At 46.4% G+C, this 14,661-nt stretch overlaps 4 protein-coding genes across 6 annotated transcripts; 2 read left to right on the top strand and 2 right to left on the bottom strand.

Annotated features, from left to right (window-relative positions):
• Window positions 1-70: 70 nt before the first annotated feature.
• On the bottom strand, window positions 71-3,848 carry osgepl1 (O-sialoglycoprotein endopeptidase-like 1). 3 transcript variants are annotated; one of them, XM_080498223.1, is made up of 7 exons: window positions 3,419-3,848; window positions 2,746-3,133; window positions 1,922-2,126; window positions 1,703-1,851; window positions 1,371-1,501; window positions 284-355; window positions 71-209 (listed from the first exon to the last, which is right to left on the bottom strand). In XM_080498223.1, exons 1-7 carry the CDS (start codon window positions 3,631-3,633, stop codon window positions 125-127), a joined length of 1,245 nt encoding a protein of 414 aa, XP_080354349.1. In that variant the 5' UTR covers window positions 3,634-3,848; the 3' UTR covers window positions 71-124. The 3 variants fall into 3 exon arrangements, with proteins under 3 accessions (XP_080354349.1, XP_080354347.1, XP_080354348.1); XM_080498221.1 differs by having other exon boundaries at window positions 1,703-2,126; XM_080498222.1 differs by lacking the exons at window positions 71-209; window positions 284-355 and adding an exon at window positions 1,152-1,244 and having other exon boundaries at window positions 1,703-2,126.
• Window positions 3,849-4,104: 256 nt separating this feature from the next.
• Window positions 4,105-6,090, top strand: alkbh6 (alkB homolog 6). Its single transcript, XM_080497600.1, has 2 exons — window positions 4,105-4,180; window positions 4,932-6,090. The coding sequence occupies exon 2, from the start codon at window positions 4,937-4,939 to the stop codon at window positions 5,639-5,641; it is 705 nt and encodes a 234-aa protein (XP_080353726.1). The 5' UTR covers window positions 4,105-4,180; window positions 4,932-4,936; the 3' UTR covers window positions 5,642-6,090.
• Window positions 6,091-6,890: 800 nt separating this feature from the next.
• adat3 (adenosine deaminase tRNA specific 3) lies at window positions 6,891-7,916 on the top strand (the record flags this gene model as incomplete). Its single annotated transcript, XM_080498130.1, has 1 exon — window positions 6,891-7,916. The coding sequence occupies one exon, from the start codon at window positions 6,891-6,893 to the stop codon at window positions 7,914-7,916; it is 1,026 nt and encodes a 341-aa protein (XP_080354256.1).
• Window positions 7,917-9,092: 1,176 nt separating this feature from the next.
• ormdl1 (ORMDL sphingolipid biosynthesis regulator 1) lies at window positions 9,093-14,442 on the bottom strand. Its single transcript, XM_080497775.1, has 4 exons — window positions 14,361-14,442; window positions 13,233-13,412; window positions 10,197-10,348; window positions 9,093-9,726 (listed from the first exon to the last, which is right to left on the bottom strand). The coding sequence occupies exons 2-4, from the start codon at window positions 13,404-13,406 to the stop codon at window positions 9,591-9,593; spliced, it is 462 nt and encodes a 153-aa protein (XP_080353901.1). The 5' UTR covers window positions 13,407-13,412; window positions 14,361-14,442; the 3' UTR covers window positions 9,093-9,590.
• Between the last annotated feature and the right edge of the window lie 219 nt (window positions 14,443-14,661).

Here is a 14,661-nt window from a genome sequence, read left to right on the forward strand (position 1 = left end):
TAGAAAGTTTTGTGACCCTCACAATGATGTTTTCATCCATTTCATGAATTTTTTTTTATAATAAATAGCAGCATGCTCAGCCGTTAATGTTGCATGTACACAGAATTTGTGCTGGTGGAGTGAGTCAGGTGGGGATCACCATCTTGACCGAGGGCAGCCTGATGCCTGCCGCTCTCACCTCCGCCGTGACGTCCACGCCCAGAGGAGCCCTGAAAAGCAGATGTTTCACGTGAGCCGGAGCTCAGACTTCACGCCAGAGCCTCTCCGGACACCGTCCACTCACTTTGGCTGGTAGCAGACATCCGCGTCGGGAGGCAGGATTCCTTTTCCTTCTCTCAGGCGCTCCACTCCGTTCCTGGTTTATGATATACGTCATATATAATTATACAGGATTACACGATGGGTGCATTTTTAAGGCTGTTCCACTGGTGATCACGACACGATAGGTAAACATTGGGACCCGTTGTTGAATGTCTGTGCACCTTACGTGTGTGGAATTACAGTAAATATTGACTTAGCATTTTTTTATAGATTTCAAAACGAGAAGTGTTTTGTCTAACAACCGTCAGTGTTAATGCAAATCTGGCTACAAAATGTAATTCTTCCGTTTAGTATTTCTATTTGCAGACATTTGTTGCATTCAGATAAGAGAACTTACCATATTTTTTCTCAGATTATCTAAAGAGGTTTACTATTGTGATGTGTTTTTAGAGGGGAAAAGTTATTATGTGGCTCTGGTGGCAAAAATCTCTTAACGTTTTCTAAAATTCGAAACACATGGGCGCTGCTTCTGCCATTTGATAGTGAATTCTGATTGAAAATATACAAATGGATACGTTTTTTCATTCACATAAAAATATCCCCCAAAACTTATTAATTTGTGTTTCTAGCGGAAATACAAGCCTGTGTAAGTTTTTCATTTCGATTTTTAATATTAAGTCCCTCCACACGTGATAAAATACACACAAATAAATCGACGTAAATAAATATAATCTATATTTTTATGAAAATACATAGACACAAAACAAATAATTCCATAGCATTAGTCTTAAAAGTCTTAAAAGGGGGGTAGGAAGAAGTAAATCTTATTTAACCCTACCCTTCCTCCAATATTCCGTATTGAGATCAACGCTTGCATGTTGAACAGACCGGATCACAGATGTGGTGTCGTACAGATGTTTCCAGATCTTCACCTGCTCGAGCGTTTACTTCCTTCCGATCAGTCACCGACGTGTAAAAGCTGACTGTCGTGGTATATTTTGTTTCTTTCAATTTCAAAAGACTTCTTACCGACCAAACCTCCATTACGCTTATGTGTCGACTCTGATTTGTTTGTATTCTGAGAGGTGTTTTGTGTGTCCACAACATACCAGGCGATCATCGCTCCGTTGTCGGTGCAGAACTTGGCCGGCGGGCAGAGCAGCTGCAGCCCCGTCAGGTCGGCGACGGTCGACAGCGCCTTGCGGATGTACTGGTTGCTTGCGACTCCTCCAGAAAGAACCTGGAAACCAAAGAGAGACTCCGCTGTTACTCTACACCCGACAACACAACCCCGAAGACAACAATGACATCATTTCAGACGCCCCGTCAACTGCACTCAATCATCGGCTGTTGTTTCCACATGGCTCTCAAAAGTCGAGCTGAGCCTCGCTGCAGGTGTTATTTCCCACCACTTGGGATGAATTGTGAATCTCAGGCTCACCAGAGTGGGACGGTCGAGCGGCAGGAGGCTGTTCTCCTTGCAGAACAGGATGGCTCGGTGCGTGCGCCCTGCCAGGTGAGTGGCCACGGTGTGCTGAGCGCCCGCCGCGATGTCGCTCGCGCACGTGAGCAGCGTCCCCTCCCGTACACCTGCAACCCAAAAACACGTACGTACAACGCGCCGTCACCACCGCAGAGCGCGCGTTCGAGATTCTCATGCCTTCCTCGGCCTCCCTCCTCGCGATCTCCCTGGTGACTTGAGTCCGCAGTCCGGAGAAGGAGAAGCGGCAGTCGCGGGCGTGTCGGAGGGGCGTCGTGAAGGGGAACTTCAGCCTGTCGCCGTCCTTCGCCAGGAGCTCGACGGCCTGTCCGCCGCTCAGCGCGGAGCAGCGCGGGTGTCTGGCGAGGGACAGACGTCTGGCTACCTGTCGGTCCGCAGGAGAGCCCTTCATTTTCATTTGCACGTACATACATCCAACCATTCCTTCGTCATCCTCTCTTCTCGTTAGAATAAAAAAAAATAAGGCTGATAAATGAAAAATGTGAGTGAAAGAGTGTGAAAATTGTTCACGTGCATGCAAAAGAAGGTGCTTGGTAACTCCTACTTTTAGTTACTTTTTGTTGTGAAGCTACTTTGAGTATAGTTTCATCTGTCAACTTTATTTACTTTGCTTTATTTATATTTCTGTATATCTAAGCACAGCATGGACATGGTTGGAGTCACAGTAGGAGGTGACAGGGTGATGGATGTTTTGCTGAAGGGAGCAGCTGAAATGCCAATGAGAGGAAAAAGATAAGATAAGATAAGATAAGATAAGATAAGATAAGATAAGATAAGATAAGATAAGATAAGCCTTTATTGATCTCACGAAGGAGAAATTTACTTGTTACATTCTGCACTTAAGGACACTTGTTAAAAGATCTTTTTTTTCTGATTACGTATTATAGTTTTATCCAGTCTCATCTATTAATGTTTACCTCTCCTGTTTTCATTTTCCTAATTTATTCTACCTCCACACCTATAGTCTGATGTTCTTGTCTTACTTTATCGAGTATGTCTCCCGGAGCTTCATCCATCGTTTGGCCCAGGAGCAGAAAGTCGTCGACTCCCCGAGCCACCGCGAGCAGCGAGTGTCCGCCGGAGACGAGCAGGACGAGGAAGGGGAAGGCGACGGGCTGCAGCATCCTGACGGTCAGGGCGTGGGCTTCCATGTGGTGGATGGGGATGAACGGCTTGTTGTGCCGCCTCACGAACGTCTGGCTGAACTGGAGCCCGACGGCCAGGCTCAGAGCCAGGCCCGGCTTCACCGTGGTGGCCACGGCCGAGAGCCGCGAGGGCGTCACGCCGCTCCTCCGCAACGCCTCCTGGACCACTCGCTCGATGTGGTCTCTGTGCAGCTGCTGAGCGACGGTTGGGATGATGCCACCGGTCCTGTGGTTGACAAGAGAGACGAAATATAGACCGAACGATCGGTACAGGATGAATCGTCTGCTCTGTTGTACTGTTAATACACCGTCAATGAAAACTGACCGATTGGCTGACAATAAACTGTGGTTGAATGCCAACTACATGCAACTTCTGACAAAATAGAAATATGGACCATTGACAGAATCTATTAGATCACCCAGTATATTGGATATCTGCTCAGTTTGATCAATTTAGGAAAAAGTCTCAGGTTAGGTGGTCTTGACGACAACACCAGAGACCCCCACCCACCTCAGATGCACCTCTTTCTGTGAATGGAGCGACTCTCCCAGGATGACCCCGGACTCGTCCACCACAGCGGCTCCAGTGTCATCGCAGCTGGTCTCGATGCCCAGAACCAGCCTGGAGGATGAACACGCTTGTCTGCAGGAGGAAGCTGTCAGTGCTGAAGGAGCGTGTCGGTGCTGCAGGAGCCTCCACACAGAGGCTCCTTTCGAGAGGAACATGGAAGGAGAACCTCGGGTGACTTTAAACAGATTTAACTCAGGGTGACCGACACATCCCTCGCCTGAAAACACTCAATATAGATATATTTTTAAAAAAGTATTATAAAAGTATTTCTACTTCACAAACCATACGACACAAAGCGCACCCTGGGGCAGCCAAAGATAATCCAGGAAAAAAAAATACAGAAAAAACAACGTTTACATTACTTCTTCTAACATGCCTGAAAACGGTGTCTGTGTGTCACACGGAAATAATTCCGTCCTTCCACAAAGTTTTCACCTTGAGATGCCAACTTTAATTACCCGGAAAAAATCTTAGCCAATTCTGTATAACTAATCGCTAATTACCGCAGACTTTTCAAGACGAAGCTATTTTTTTTTTTTTTTTTTTTTTTAGTTGTAGAAATATTTTATCCTAGGTCATAAAAATTCGATGCCCCTTTTCTCCAACGGACATGTTTATCAGTTGCACAGAGTGTGTGCAGGCGAGCCGCTTGTGTTTCATGTCGAAGCCCATTTTTGTATCAAAGTGTCGATGTCTGAAGAGGTGAGCTACATTTTTTGTTACCTTGTTGTAGTCTTACAGTTTTGTATTTATGCTTGATTCAGTTCTGTTCCGCTGTCACTACGGGCAACGTGTTTGAAAGGCATTTCCGTGTTATAAACTGTGTTGCCTTCACGTGGTGTATGAAATGTCGAATTTAACGACAGCGCACCGAAATTGTGTTATATATTAATAAGTACTTGTAAAAACGTTGGATACCTTCAAATCCTGAGATAGCCGAAATAATGAAGTGAGTTTTTGTTTCTTCCTCTTCGATCTGAGGGAAAATATATCAGAATGCTGACTGGCTGTTCTTTGCACATTTTCGAAAACACATTGAGAAAACGTGTGTAATTTTGCTGGTATCTATGACGAAAAGCAAGTCAGTCACATCGAACTGGAAACGTTTTTACTCTTTATAAGTTCTCTTTTACTAAAGCCATGGATGCATCATTGAATCAGTCGTTTTCTTTGGCTGTTTGGGACTTTTTGTCGCAAACTGGCATTTTATCCGCAATCATTATATATTCATTGTCACATTTCAAAGATATCATTGGATATGTTTGACGTGCTTTCTGTACATTATTGGTGTATTTAAAATGGCAGTAGGAAGAGCGGAGTGCAGCTTTAAAAGCTTGCTTTGCACATTCGAATTAATATTTTCTTTAGGTTTTAATAGGATTTGTATATGCTATCAAAAGTGACTGTAGCTGGACAATATGGGGTTTTAATAAGCATTTCATGTTTCCTGAAGGAGGCATGGAGCACCCTTCTAGTATTGTGGAGGAGCTGAGGCAGTTTGTCCTAACTGACGCCCCGCCGACAGTCTATTACATCCCAGATTTCATATCCGAGGAAGAGGAGTCGTACCTGCTGCAGCAGGTCTACAAGTCTCCCAAAACCAAATGGACCCAGCTGTCGGGGAGGAGGCTGCAGAACTGGGGGGGACTCCCCCATCCCAAGGGCATGGTGGCTGAGAGGATCCCCGACTGGCTCCTGAAGCACTGCGAGAAGATCTCCTCCCTCGGCGCCTTCTGCGGGAAAACGGCCAACCACGTGTTGGTGAACGAGTACAGACAAGGAGAGGGGATTATGCCCCACGAGGACGGCCCGCTCTACCACCCCACCGTCACCACCGTCAGCCTGGGCTCCCACACCCTGCTGGACTTCTACGCGCCCGTCGGCGGCTCGGAAGGCGCCGCGCCGCAGACGGAGGAGAGCCGCTACCAGTTCTCCCTGCTGGTGAGGCCGCGCAGCCTCCTGGTCCTGCAGGACGACATGTACCAGCGCCTCCTTCACGGCATTCGGGGCCGTGACCAGGACGCCCTCACCGATAAGGTGGTGAACTTGTCCCCCGCCGAGGCCGTGGCGGGGGACACCCTGACCCGGGGCACCAGGGTGTCACTGACCATACGGCACATTCCTAAAGTTATGAAGGCAAAGCTCATGCTGGGAAGAAAGTGAAAGACTGCGAAGACGTCACAGCATATTGCATAGAAGAACATTTCTCTTCAAATATCAATCTGTATCCTCACTTCCTGTCATTACCTTTCTGGATGTTGTTGTAGAGAACTGCATTCATGGTTGCGCTATGAAAATGTACCACAATTGTAAATGTATATCTCATTTTTGTCACGAAACAACGAAAGTTAACAGGTGTTGGTTATTTCATTCAAAGGTTTTAAGTTCTGTCTTCTGAACTGAGAAAACAAATGGTGCATACATTGAGTGTGAGATCTTAAAGGAGTCATATCATACAGCATTTCAATAACACCCTTTTAAATAAGACTTTTCCTGAACCTTAATTTCAGGAATATATTAATGTAAAAAAAGGAATAGTTGGTTTATACTTTGTTTACTGAAAATAACTTATCAACGGCATCGTTGTGGTGATGGGATGAATTTTGCTTTGTATTGTCACAATAATATGTATGCTTGGTGGAAACCTTGAATAAAGCAAGAACATGCACTACTAAATGTTTTGAAAGACGTCTCTGTGGTGGGTGCAGGTTGATCTACTGATGGTAACACTTATCAAGTGAACACATCATTATCTGATTAGATTATTGCTAAAATCAAAATTTGACTAGTCTGGACTCTACAATATCCCAACAGTCACTTAATGACAAAGTGGCAAACTGCATCTTTAAGCTTTGCAATACGTGGTTTGACCAGTAGATGGCACTGATTTAAAAATTTTTTTTATTACAGGCATGCATGTGTTGCTTCAATGTGAATGTCAAAGGATCAGCCTATTGCTTTTTACATAAATCACAGCTTGAATAACTGATCATAATAAAAGATCTTCAATTCAGAGAAAACGACTGAAGTGACATTGCGGGAGTGTATTTTTGGGGCGTTGCGCTCATGTAAGTCAGGTGGATCCCCGCCTGATGTCCAATATGTTTTATTCTGAAGCCGGCGAAAGTGTGTTTCTGGACGCGTTTGTCGTTGTTCTGATCACAAAAGAACATCTACAACCTTTCCTGAAGGGTCGACGGAGACAAATCATTGAAATGCAAAAATGTACAAAAGTCAACGACAGTTTTAAGACTTTGAGTTGATTTCAACAGTTTCTTGTGAGACCATCAGGCTTGTTAACATGAAATTGATGCACACTTCATTTAAAAAGTTTTATGTCTGCACTTGTATTCAATAAGCCAATTTTTTTCCCCTCTGCGTCCCGATGTGCTGACAGGAGGACACCAGAGGGATGGAGCCGCGGACGAAGCGCCGGAAAGGCTCGGCGTGCCACGCCCACTCCTGGGTGGCCCATCCCGTGCTGTCGGACGAGCAGTCGCGGGACGTGGAGCTGGTGGACGCGTTCGCCGTGCCCGTCGTCGACAAGAAGGAGACGTCCCGGCTGGTCAGGGAGCTGAGCGGCCTCTACCCTCTTGACGGCCTCCAGCACGTCAAGAGGGTGCGGGCGTGCAAGGACCCGGGGAGCCCCCACCCTCTGGAAGTCCTCGTGTGTCTCGTCAGCGAGGCGCCGGGCGCGAAGGACGCCGCCATCGACGCGCTGCTGCCCCCGGGGGCCGTCGGACGCGAAGGACTGGGCGAGCCCTTCGTGGCGAGGGTTCCCGCGCGTCCCGCTTTGACCCGGCCGCAGTTCGAGCTCGCCAGCCGACACTGGCCCACGGCGTTCCACGAGGACAAGCGGGTGACGGTGGCCCTGCGAGGCGAGTCCTTCAGCCCCCGCCAAAAGGCCGCCATGTACACGCACATGGCGTCCGCCGTGGCGGCGGCCAAGGCCGCGAGGGAGCTGGGCATGGAGGCCGTCGGGGCGGTCGCCGTCGACCCCGCGACCGACGAGGTGGTGGCGGTGGGTCACGACTGCCGGCGCGACCACCCTCTGCATCACGCGGTCATGGTCTGCGTCGACCTGGTGGCTCGGGGCCAGGGCGGCGGCTGCTACGCTTTTGACGGCTACGCAGCTTGTCGGTTTACTCCGACCGGAACTCGGGACGCCCCGGATTCGGACCGGGGCTCCCAGCCGTACATATGCACGGGCTACGACCTCTACGTGACCAGGGAGCCTTGCGTCATGTGCGCCATGGCGCTGGTTCACTCGCGGGTCGGTCGGGTTTTCTACGGGACGGCGTCTACCGACGGGGCTCTGGGGACCAAGTTCAAGATCCACACGCGGAGGGATCTGAACCATCGCTTCGAGGTCTACAGGGGAGTGGCGAGCAAGGAGTGCGAGGAACTTCACACTTCTAATATGCAAAAAGATTTTTAAAAGGAAGGGAAGAATGAAGGTTACTTTGGCAGATCTCATTGTTTTACAAACTATGGTGAGAATAAAGTTTTTATTCAAGGTGACGCTTCCATTAAGAGTGTGTGTTTGAAGAGGTTGTTGTTTGAAGAAAGACGCTATCATGGTAGCCAAAACATCTTAACGTACAAGAAAAAAAACGTGCTAAAAGCTGAATAAGTTATATTAGCAGGCCTAGTTTCTTTGTAGTATTTGAGCTTCACATCTAAAATACAGGAACTGTTTATTCTAGGTTATGGAAAATCTCAAATACCACACTTCTCGCCTTTTAAAGGCAGTCGTTGACAAATAGGGTCGTCCTTTAGCATTACGTGTATAGATTCGGAGCTGCACAATATACATTAGTTATGCACGTGTGGTAAAACTGAAGTGTAATTGTCAGCAAATTCATGTTTCACTAAACTACAATCGACAGAATCTTGCATGACAAAAGGTTGATCATTTTATAAGAAGCAGGAATAAATTAAGAGCAGGTATTTGCAAGCTCAAATATTAAAGCAAAAAGACACTAACAATTTGGGTTGTGGCATGCTGCAGCTGATCACTGTTGGTAAAACCCTGAACACGTCAGCAGTCCACTCTCAACACAATCGAGAAGTTTGCTCAGGAAGAACATGCAAACGTCAGTGAAAGGCCTGAACGCGGCGGTTTGGAGGGCACAAACATTTTTTAATAAGATTAAGAACAAGAAATAAAGTACAACGAGCTGTGGCCGAACAAAGCAGGACTAGCTGCCTCGATTATAGCAAAAAAAGTTGTGATCTAAAGAAAGAGCAGCTACAGGTGTGCAGGCGTCCCTCGGTAAACACTTGAACCTGGCGACGACGCTCCGCTTTCCTATGTCAAAGGAGTATTAGTGTCCAACAGACGGGACAAAAACAAAAAACGTGAAAAGGGCCTGCTTGGCATTAAATTAAAGTGATTCGCACACGGAGGAAATCAAAAGAATGACTTGTGGTTTTGACACCCGCTACAAAATGAGACTGTACCAAGGAACCCGGAGCCCGTCCCCAAGCTCCGACCCCCCCCCCCCCCCCCAACAAAGTAAACGTCTTGGAAAAATACATCTGGAGTAATCTGTGTGGCGAGAAACGCTCACAATCTGTCACCGTGTGAATCGAGGCTGAAGAAAAAAAAAAGGGAGAGAATGTCAAAAGCCGAAGCCCCCCCTCCCCCCCCCCCCCCCACCACCACCCCACTGATGCCCTGGGCCAGCCCAGGTCGGCGCGAGGCTCACTAAATACATCGTTAAATATCTCACATAAGTTAGTAAATGCGTATGGCGTCCTGTCGTCTGCACGCGGCTCCCGCTTGTCTAAAGTTTAAAATCAGTTTGGTTGGAACACGCTGGGCGACTTGTGCACGCGTTGGCGGGATGGACTCTTTGCGTTTCCCCGTTGTCGTCGTCGTCGTCGTCCAGATCACTCCGCCACTAAAAAACCTCTTTACACGCTCAATAACGGGTCGATCCAATTGCACTCAAAAAAAAAATTCCCCCCCCCAAAAAAAGTGTTCCTCGGCCGGAACCGAGTTCACGAGCCCCAACCCGCCAAAAGTCTCGGTTGAGTCCCACTGGGAACCACGACGCCGGGGGGGGCGGGGGGGGGGGGGGGGGGGGGGGGGGGGGCGAGGGAGCTTTTAATACTTGTTGATGCCGAAGATCCGCACGCCGTGCAGCTGTGGCAGCTTGGGGATGAGCACGCTCAGGAGGGACGCCGTGTTGATGACGAAGTGCGCCGTGTCGTACTTCGTGTAGAAACTGGCCAGGAAGTACCTGTCGGGGGAGAAAGGACAGTGTCGGCGATAAGATAAGATAAGCCCTTATTGATCTCACAAAGGAGAAATGTACTTGTTACATTCTGCTCTTAAGGACTCATGAGTAGGAAAGACAGTTAAGTAAGGATAGAGGTATCTTATATACAATGACTATCAAGAACTCTAAGGGCCAAAAATATTTACAGTAAGAGTAATAATAAGTAGATAAAAAAAAATAGGACTAAAAAAATAACTATAATAAAGTATAATAAGTTCTAAGGGGAGCAAAATATACAGTAAGATGAAATACAAGGAAAATAAACTATGATGGGGGGGCAAAGTGTAGAATAAAAGTACAATAAACATACTATAGTAAAAAATAATATCAGTGTTGGCAGTGCAGGTTCAGTCCTAACAAGTGGTCCATTAGGACTGAACCTGCACTGCCAACACTGGTATTATATTGTATACGCATTTTTTTATACGCACAGAATGATCGGGGAGATGGTGAAGAACTTCCTGGACGAGGTGAACTGCACGCCGTAGTCCAGCTGCTCCCAGTGGGTGAGGAGGCGGGCCTTGCCCTGGTCCGGCGTCTCGAACGGCGTCCCTTTGACTGCGTGCATGAAGACGTACATTCCCTGAGGGGGGACGGACACAGACGAACAAGGTCCGTTATTACGGCGATGAACTGAAGGGTTTCAACGCTTTTCATGTTAATCTTGATCATTATGACAGAGAAGTTAAAAAAGAAAAAGAAAAATCACATTTTAATATGGAGCAATACTGTATTTTTCCACTTTTCATGATGTAGAACTTAAAAGGACAATGAATAACTCAAAAAAAGTTCAATATTTTTGCAATTTATGTGTAATAGATTTATAATCTAGTTTTACAGTTCAAATGAGTTCAGTTCAGATTAATTAATTTACTCTCACAAGGGGCAATTCATGCATACAGTCAGTCTCAACATGAATAAATATTTAATCTTTCAAGGAGACATTTGAAGCACGGGACAGAGGGACATGTCCCGACGTTATAAGTATAAAAGTCGTAGAGCAAGATAAAACCAGATAAGATACAAGATAAATAATATAAGATAAAATACAATATAAAATGTTTTTCCCAGTTTACTGACATGCATCGGCAAGTGTTTGTAATTTGACACCAGCTTCATCAATGGCAGTGTCTTGAAACAGCCCTAACCGTAAGCTTTAGTAAATAGAAAAGTCTCGAGTCTGGGTTTAACAGTAAAGCGGCTTCAGCTAAAAACAAAACCTTTAAAAAACAAACAAAAAAACCTCTCAAAGTGACGTGGATAAACACAACAGGCCTCCTGTTGAAAAAGTGACGGGGTTCCGGGGTTTTGGTACGTAAACCTCCGCCAGCAGTCAAAGTGCACAGAACCTGCTCCGTGGATTTATGACTGAACACCCAGACCAGATGACCTCAATAAGACTCCGTGAGCTCCACAGGAAAATAAAAGTGGTATAAAATGAGGAGCGGTTGCTGGATTAAACTCTCATATCTCCCCATCACTATGATAACGGTGACAGCATTGCTGTGAGATTATGAATTGGCAGACTTAGATCCTGTTTACGCAAAATTTTCAATTGAAAGCTCATAATTTTTGTGTCACAGAGTTAATATAAAGGCTTTTTTTTTCAGTGAAAGTGTTATCAAATCTTTAAAAAAAACCATGAATGGATTTTTTTTTAAACCGAAAAGCTGGATTTATCTTGCAAACTTGTCTCAGGAAGGCCCTGGAGCTGAGACTGAACCTGGGACTACTGTCACTCTGAAGGCATCGACATCTGCACATGACAGAGTTTTTCCACAGAATCAAGTGAAGAATTATTGTCGAAGAATTTCCACAAAAAAAAACTCTCAAGAATTGAGCCTTGAGGCAACGTGTGACCCATTTCAAGTCTAAACTTTCACCTGCATCACGAGACGCGTATTCTTCAAGAGTCCAATCTGTATAACAGAAACATGAGGTTTTTATTTTTTTTTTAAATTACATTGGTATTAGAATATAACTGCAATACCATTAATCTCTGGGGGAAATTCTTGTTTGTGAAACGATTGGCAGATGGGGACAACATGGATGGGTATTTTGCAAACTGGCTAAACCATAATAAGGTTATACAGCAAGAGACAGCACATATGACTTGTCGCACATCAACCAGTAGCTTGAAGAAACCAATAGCAGTGAAAAGCAGAACTCTTTTCATACAAGTCAGATCAGGGGGTGTCCAACATAAAAGTCAGTGAGCCAAAAACGACTCCCCGAGAGGCTCCAATCCGGCTGCCAAACCACTGAGCAAATTGTGAAAAAATTAAACGAAAACAAGACGTAAAAAAAAAAAATGCTGCAATGAACGATAACAACCTCATTGTTCTTCATCAAACTGGCCTCAAAACCATGTGGCCTTAATGCAACAGCATTAGGAGAAGCTTTCAGGGATGCTTCACTGTATTTTGCACCAGAACGCTTCATTAAAATTGTCTTTCTGTTCAGATTGAGACGACATGCATTTCCCCCAAAATATCCCAGTTGCTTCCAGAGTGCGATCATATTGCGATGGGTTGCATCATAACCTGTACACGACTAACAACCGGCCCTTCACCCCCCCCCCCCCCCCCCCCCAACCTCCCCCATACATAATATCCTGGTATTGTTTAGAACATCTGATTATTGTTGCAATTTCTATATTCGTGTTGTATTCTTTCTTTTCTTGAAACTTCAATGTTTCATTGTGCTGTGTGTAATGACGATAGTGTACAATAGTGAGCTGGTTCAAGTATACACACACACACAGAACGCGAGCCCTTTGTATGTGTGTCTTATTCCTGTTGAAGCATTGAAGCTCGTGTTTCCTTTACACTTTTGACTTCAACCACTATAAACACTTTCAGTTACAACACCAGACGGCTCCTTTCTAGTACTTCAGACGCTTATAACGTTGATAAACACAAAATCAGTAGCCAAAAAAAAAAACGAACTTAGAATAAGCTCTTCTCTTACAAATCCATTTGCCTATCTTAGGCTTGACACTAATATCCAATTACATGCCTCTATGTCAAAACCCAGGAATTCAGCCCGAGCCGTTACAGAGGGGAAAGCAATGAAGCCGGAACGCTGACATGAAGCCAAGACCCAATCAGCACACTGCCGCTGTATTGTGGGGGAAAACAATGGACTACAGTTGACCTTAGCCGTTACTGTTAATAGCCGTTCCGTATTGGCTGCGATTACACCACTTCTCTCCCTCGCTCTGCTCAATGAGCTCACGCCCGGCGACTCAAGTGAAAAATAAACAAGGAGAGGTCGAGCCGTTGCCGTTTTGTTCGTTATTCGAACAGGTCACGAGGCCCCGGCCCTCTCCGAATCGAAGCATGTCTCGACCACGCAAGCAAGGGGCCTGTTAGCACTCGACATGCGTGCAGTCTTGGGATGGTTTTGAACCGCCAGTGGCAACCTCTGCCGTTCACGGCGGCCACGCGCGGAGGAGGCCCACTTACGAAGTTGTGGATGACGTTGGTCAAGGTCCACACCACCGGCACGCTGAAGAAGGGGATGCTCAGCAGCACGATGTGAAGGATCCCGACACCGAGGGCGTAGGTCAGCCAGATGCCCCGGCTGTTCATCACCCGGGTGTTGGGGTTCACCTCGCTGTGTGCCACGCCCACGTTCATTCTGCTCTGTGGAATGAGAGGGACGGAGATTCCGTTAAGTCGTCGGCGTGCAAGCGTCACAATAAGCTGTCAAAATATGTTGCCGAACAAAGAAACTGCAATCAAAGTCTGATTTCTACCTTTTTTTTGGTTTACATTGTGTAGGTTTATTTAAAAGAGCCAACGTTAACTGTGAAGCAACTTCGGCTGCAAATACAAGTCCGAATGTGACTACAACCACAAAAAGAGGGGCACATTGTGTAATCCTGCTGCACTCTGCCCTCAGGCACACTTTCAGCTGCCAGGTGGGATTAAAGAACCAGAAATGGAGCTCAGATTCGGGTCATTGTTGCTCCAGGAGGGACTCGTGCACAGATATATACGTAAAGCTGTTAGTTTTGTCCTGTTTTTTATTTTTTAATCAGAATGGTTAGACGTTTTTTTTTTTTCAGGTCTGCACTTGTGGAAGCAGATGAGCTGCAGATTTGAGTCTATGCTTCATGTTTGGAATCTACATACAGGCAAATCTTTTTAACATTGACTCTCCCGTGTCTTCTTGATGTCATGTGAAGCTATCAGCCCCATGCAGGCTCTTGTCTGTACACTCGAACAAAAATAATCGAATCTATATAGAAATGTAGAAACAAATCCCCCACCAACAGTTTGCAGTGCTAAAGAACATGGAGCCACCAGCTTCGTCTATTTACTGATCTATATTCTAGACCCCAGCAAAACGAAACGATCCCCGCCGAGAGCCCACAGCCACCAAATTGTTTATGCTTCCTAAAAATGGTGTCAAATTATCTGTGTTTGGAGGCCCGCTTTGCCACGATGTGAAGCGGTGTCAACATCTCGGTGTGTCTCGCCTCCAGCACATAGCCTGACCCGACTCGCCGCGGCTGAAACAAACGGGCTCCCCCGGGCGGAGCCGCGGACGGCCTGCTCCGGTCCGGGGGTGGGGGTTGGTGGACTTACTGGGGGAGCAGCGAGCAGTGGACGTGTAAAACGGGGAGACCGCTGCGGGGAGGGGGGGGGAAGGTTGGTCCTCCAGTTGTTGTGCTCAGCTCGCAGCAGGCGCAGTCCGCTCGACGTAACTGAGTCAGGAGGAAGGAGAGCGATTCAAGGCACCGAGAAAAGGGCATTTGACACCCCGACGCTTGACTTCTCAGGAGAAATTCTATTCACAGTTAATCAAGCGGTGTTGCTATTCGGGAAACATGGATTTTAATTAGATATTAAACCTTATATGTTTGACTTAAGATACACAGGTATGAAC

The sequence above is a fragment of the Blennius ocellaris genome (genome assembly GCF_963422515.1).
Source record: "Blennius ocellaris genome assembly, chromosome: 6".
In the NCBI taxonomy this organism is placed as follows: domain Eukaryota; kingdom Metazoa; phylum Chordata; class Actinopteri; order Blenniiformes; family Blenniidae; genus Blennius; species Blennius ocellaris.

Coding starts and splice junctions, on each gene's coding strand:
- osgepl1 (XM_080498221.1), bottom strand. CDS start 3,633: ATGTTCCTCTCGAAAGGAGCCTCTGTGTGGAGGCTCCTGCAGCACCGA. Junction 3,134..3,418: donor CAGAAAGAGGTGCATCTGAG/GTGGGTGGGGGT, acceptor TGTCAACCACAG/GACCGGTGGCATCATCCCAA. Junction 210..283: donor GATGTCTGCTACCAGCCAAA/GTGAGTGGACGG, acceptor TCTGCTTTTCAG/GGCTCCTCTGGGCGTGGACG.
- alkbh6 (XM_080497600.1), top strand. CDS start 4,937: ATGGAGCACCCTTCTAGTATTGTGGAGGAGCTGAGGCAGTTTGTCCTA.
- ormdl1 (XM_080497775.1), bottom strand. CDS start 13,406: ATGAACGTGGGCGTGGCACACAGCGAGGTGAACCCCAACACCCGGGTG. Junction 10,349..13,232: donor CCAACGTCATCCACAACTTC/GTAAGTGGGCCT, acceptor GTCCCCCCTCAG/GGAATGTACGTCTTCATGCA. Junction 9,727..10,196: donor ACCATCTCCCCGATCATTCT/GTGCGTATAAAA, acceptor CTCCCCCGACAG/GTACTTCCTGGCCAGTTTCT.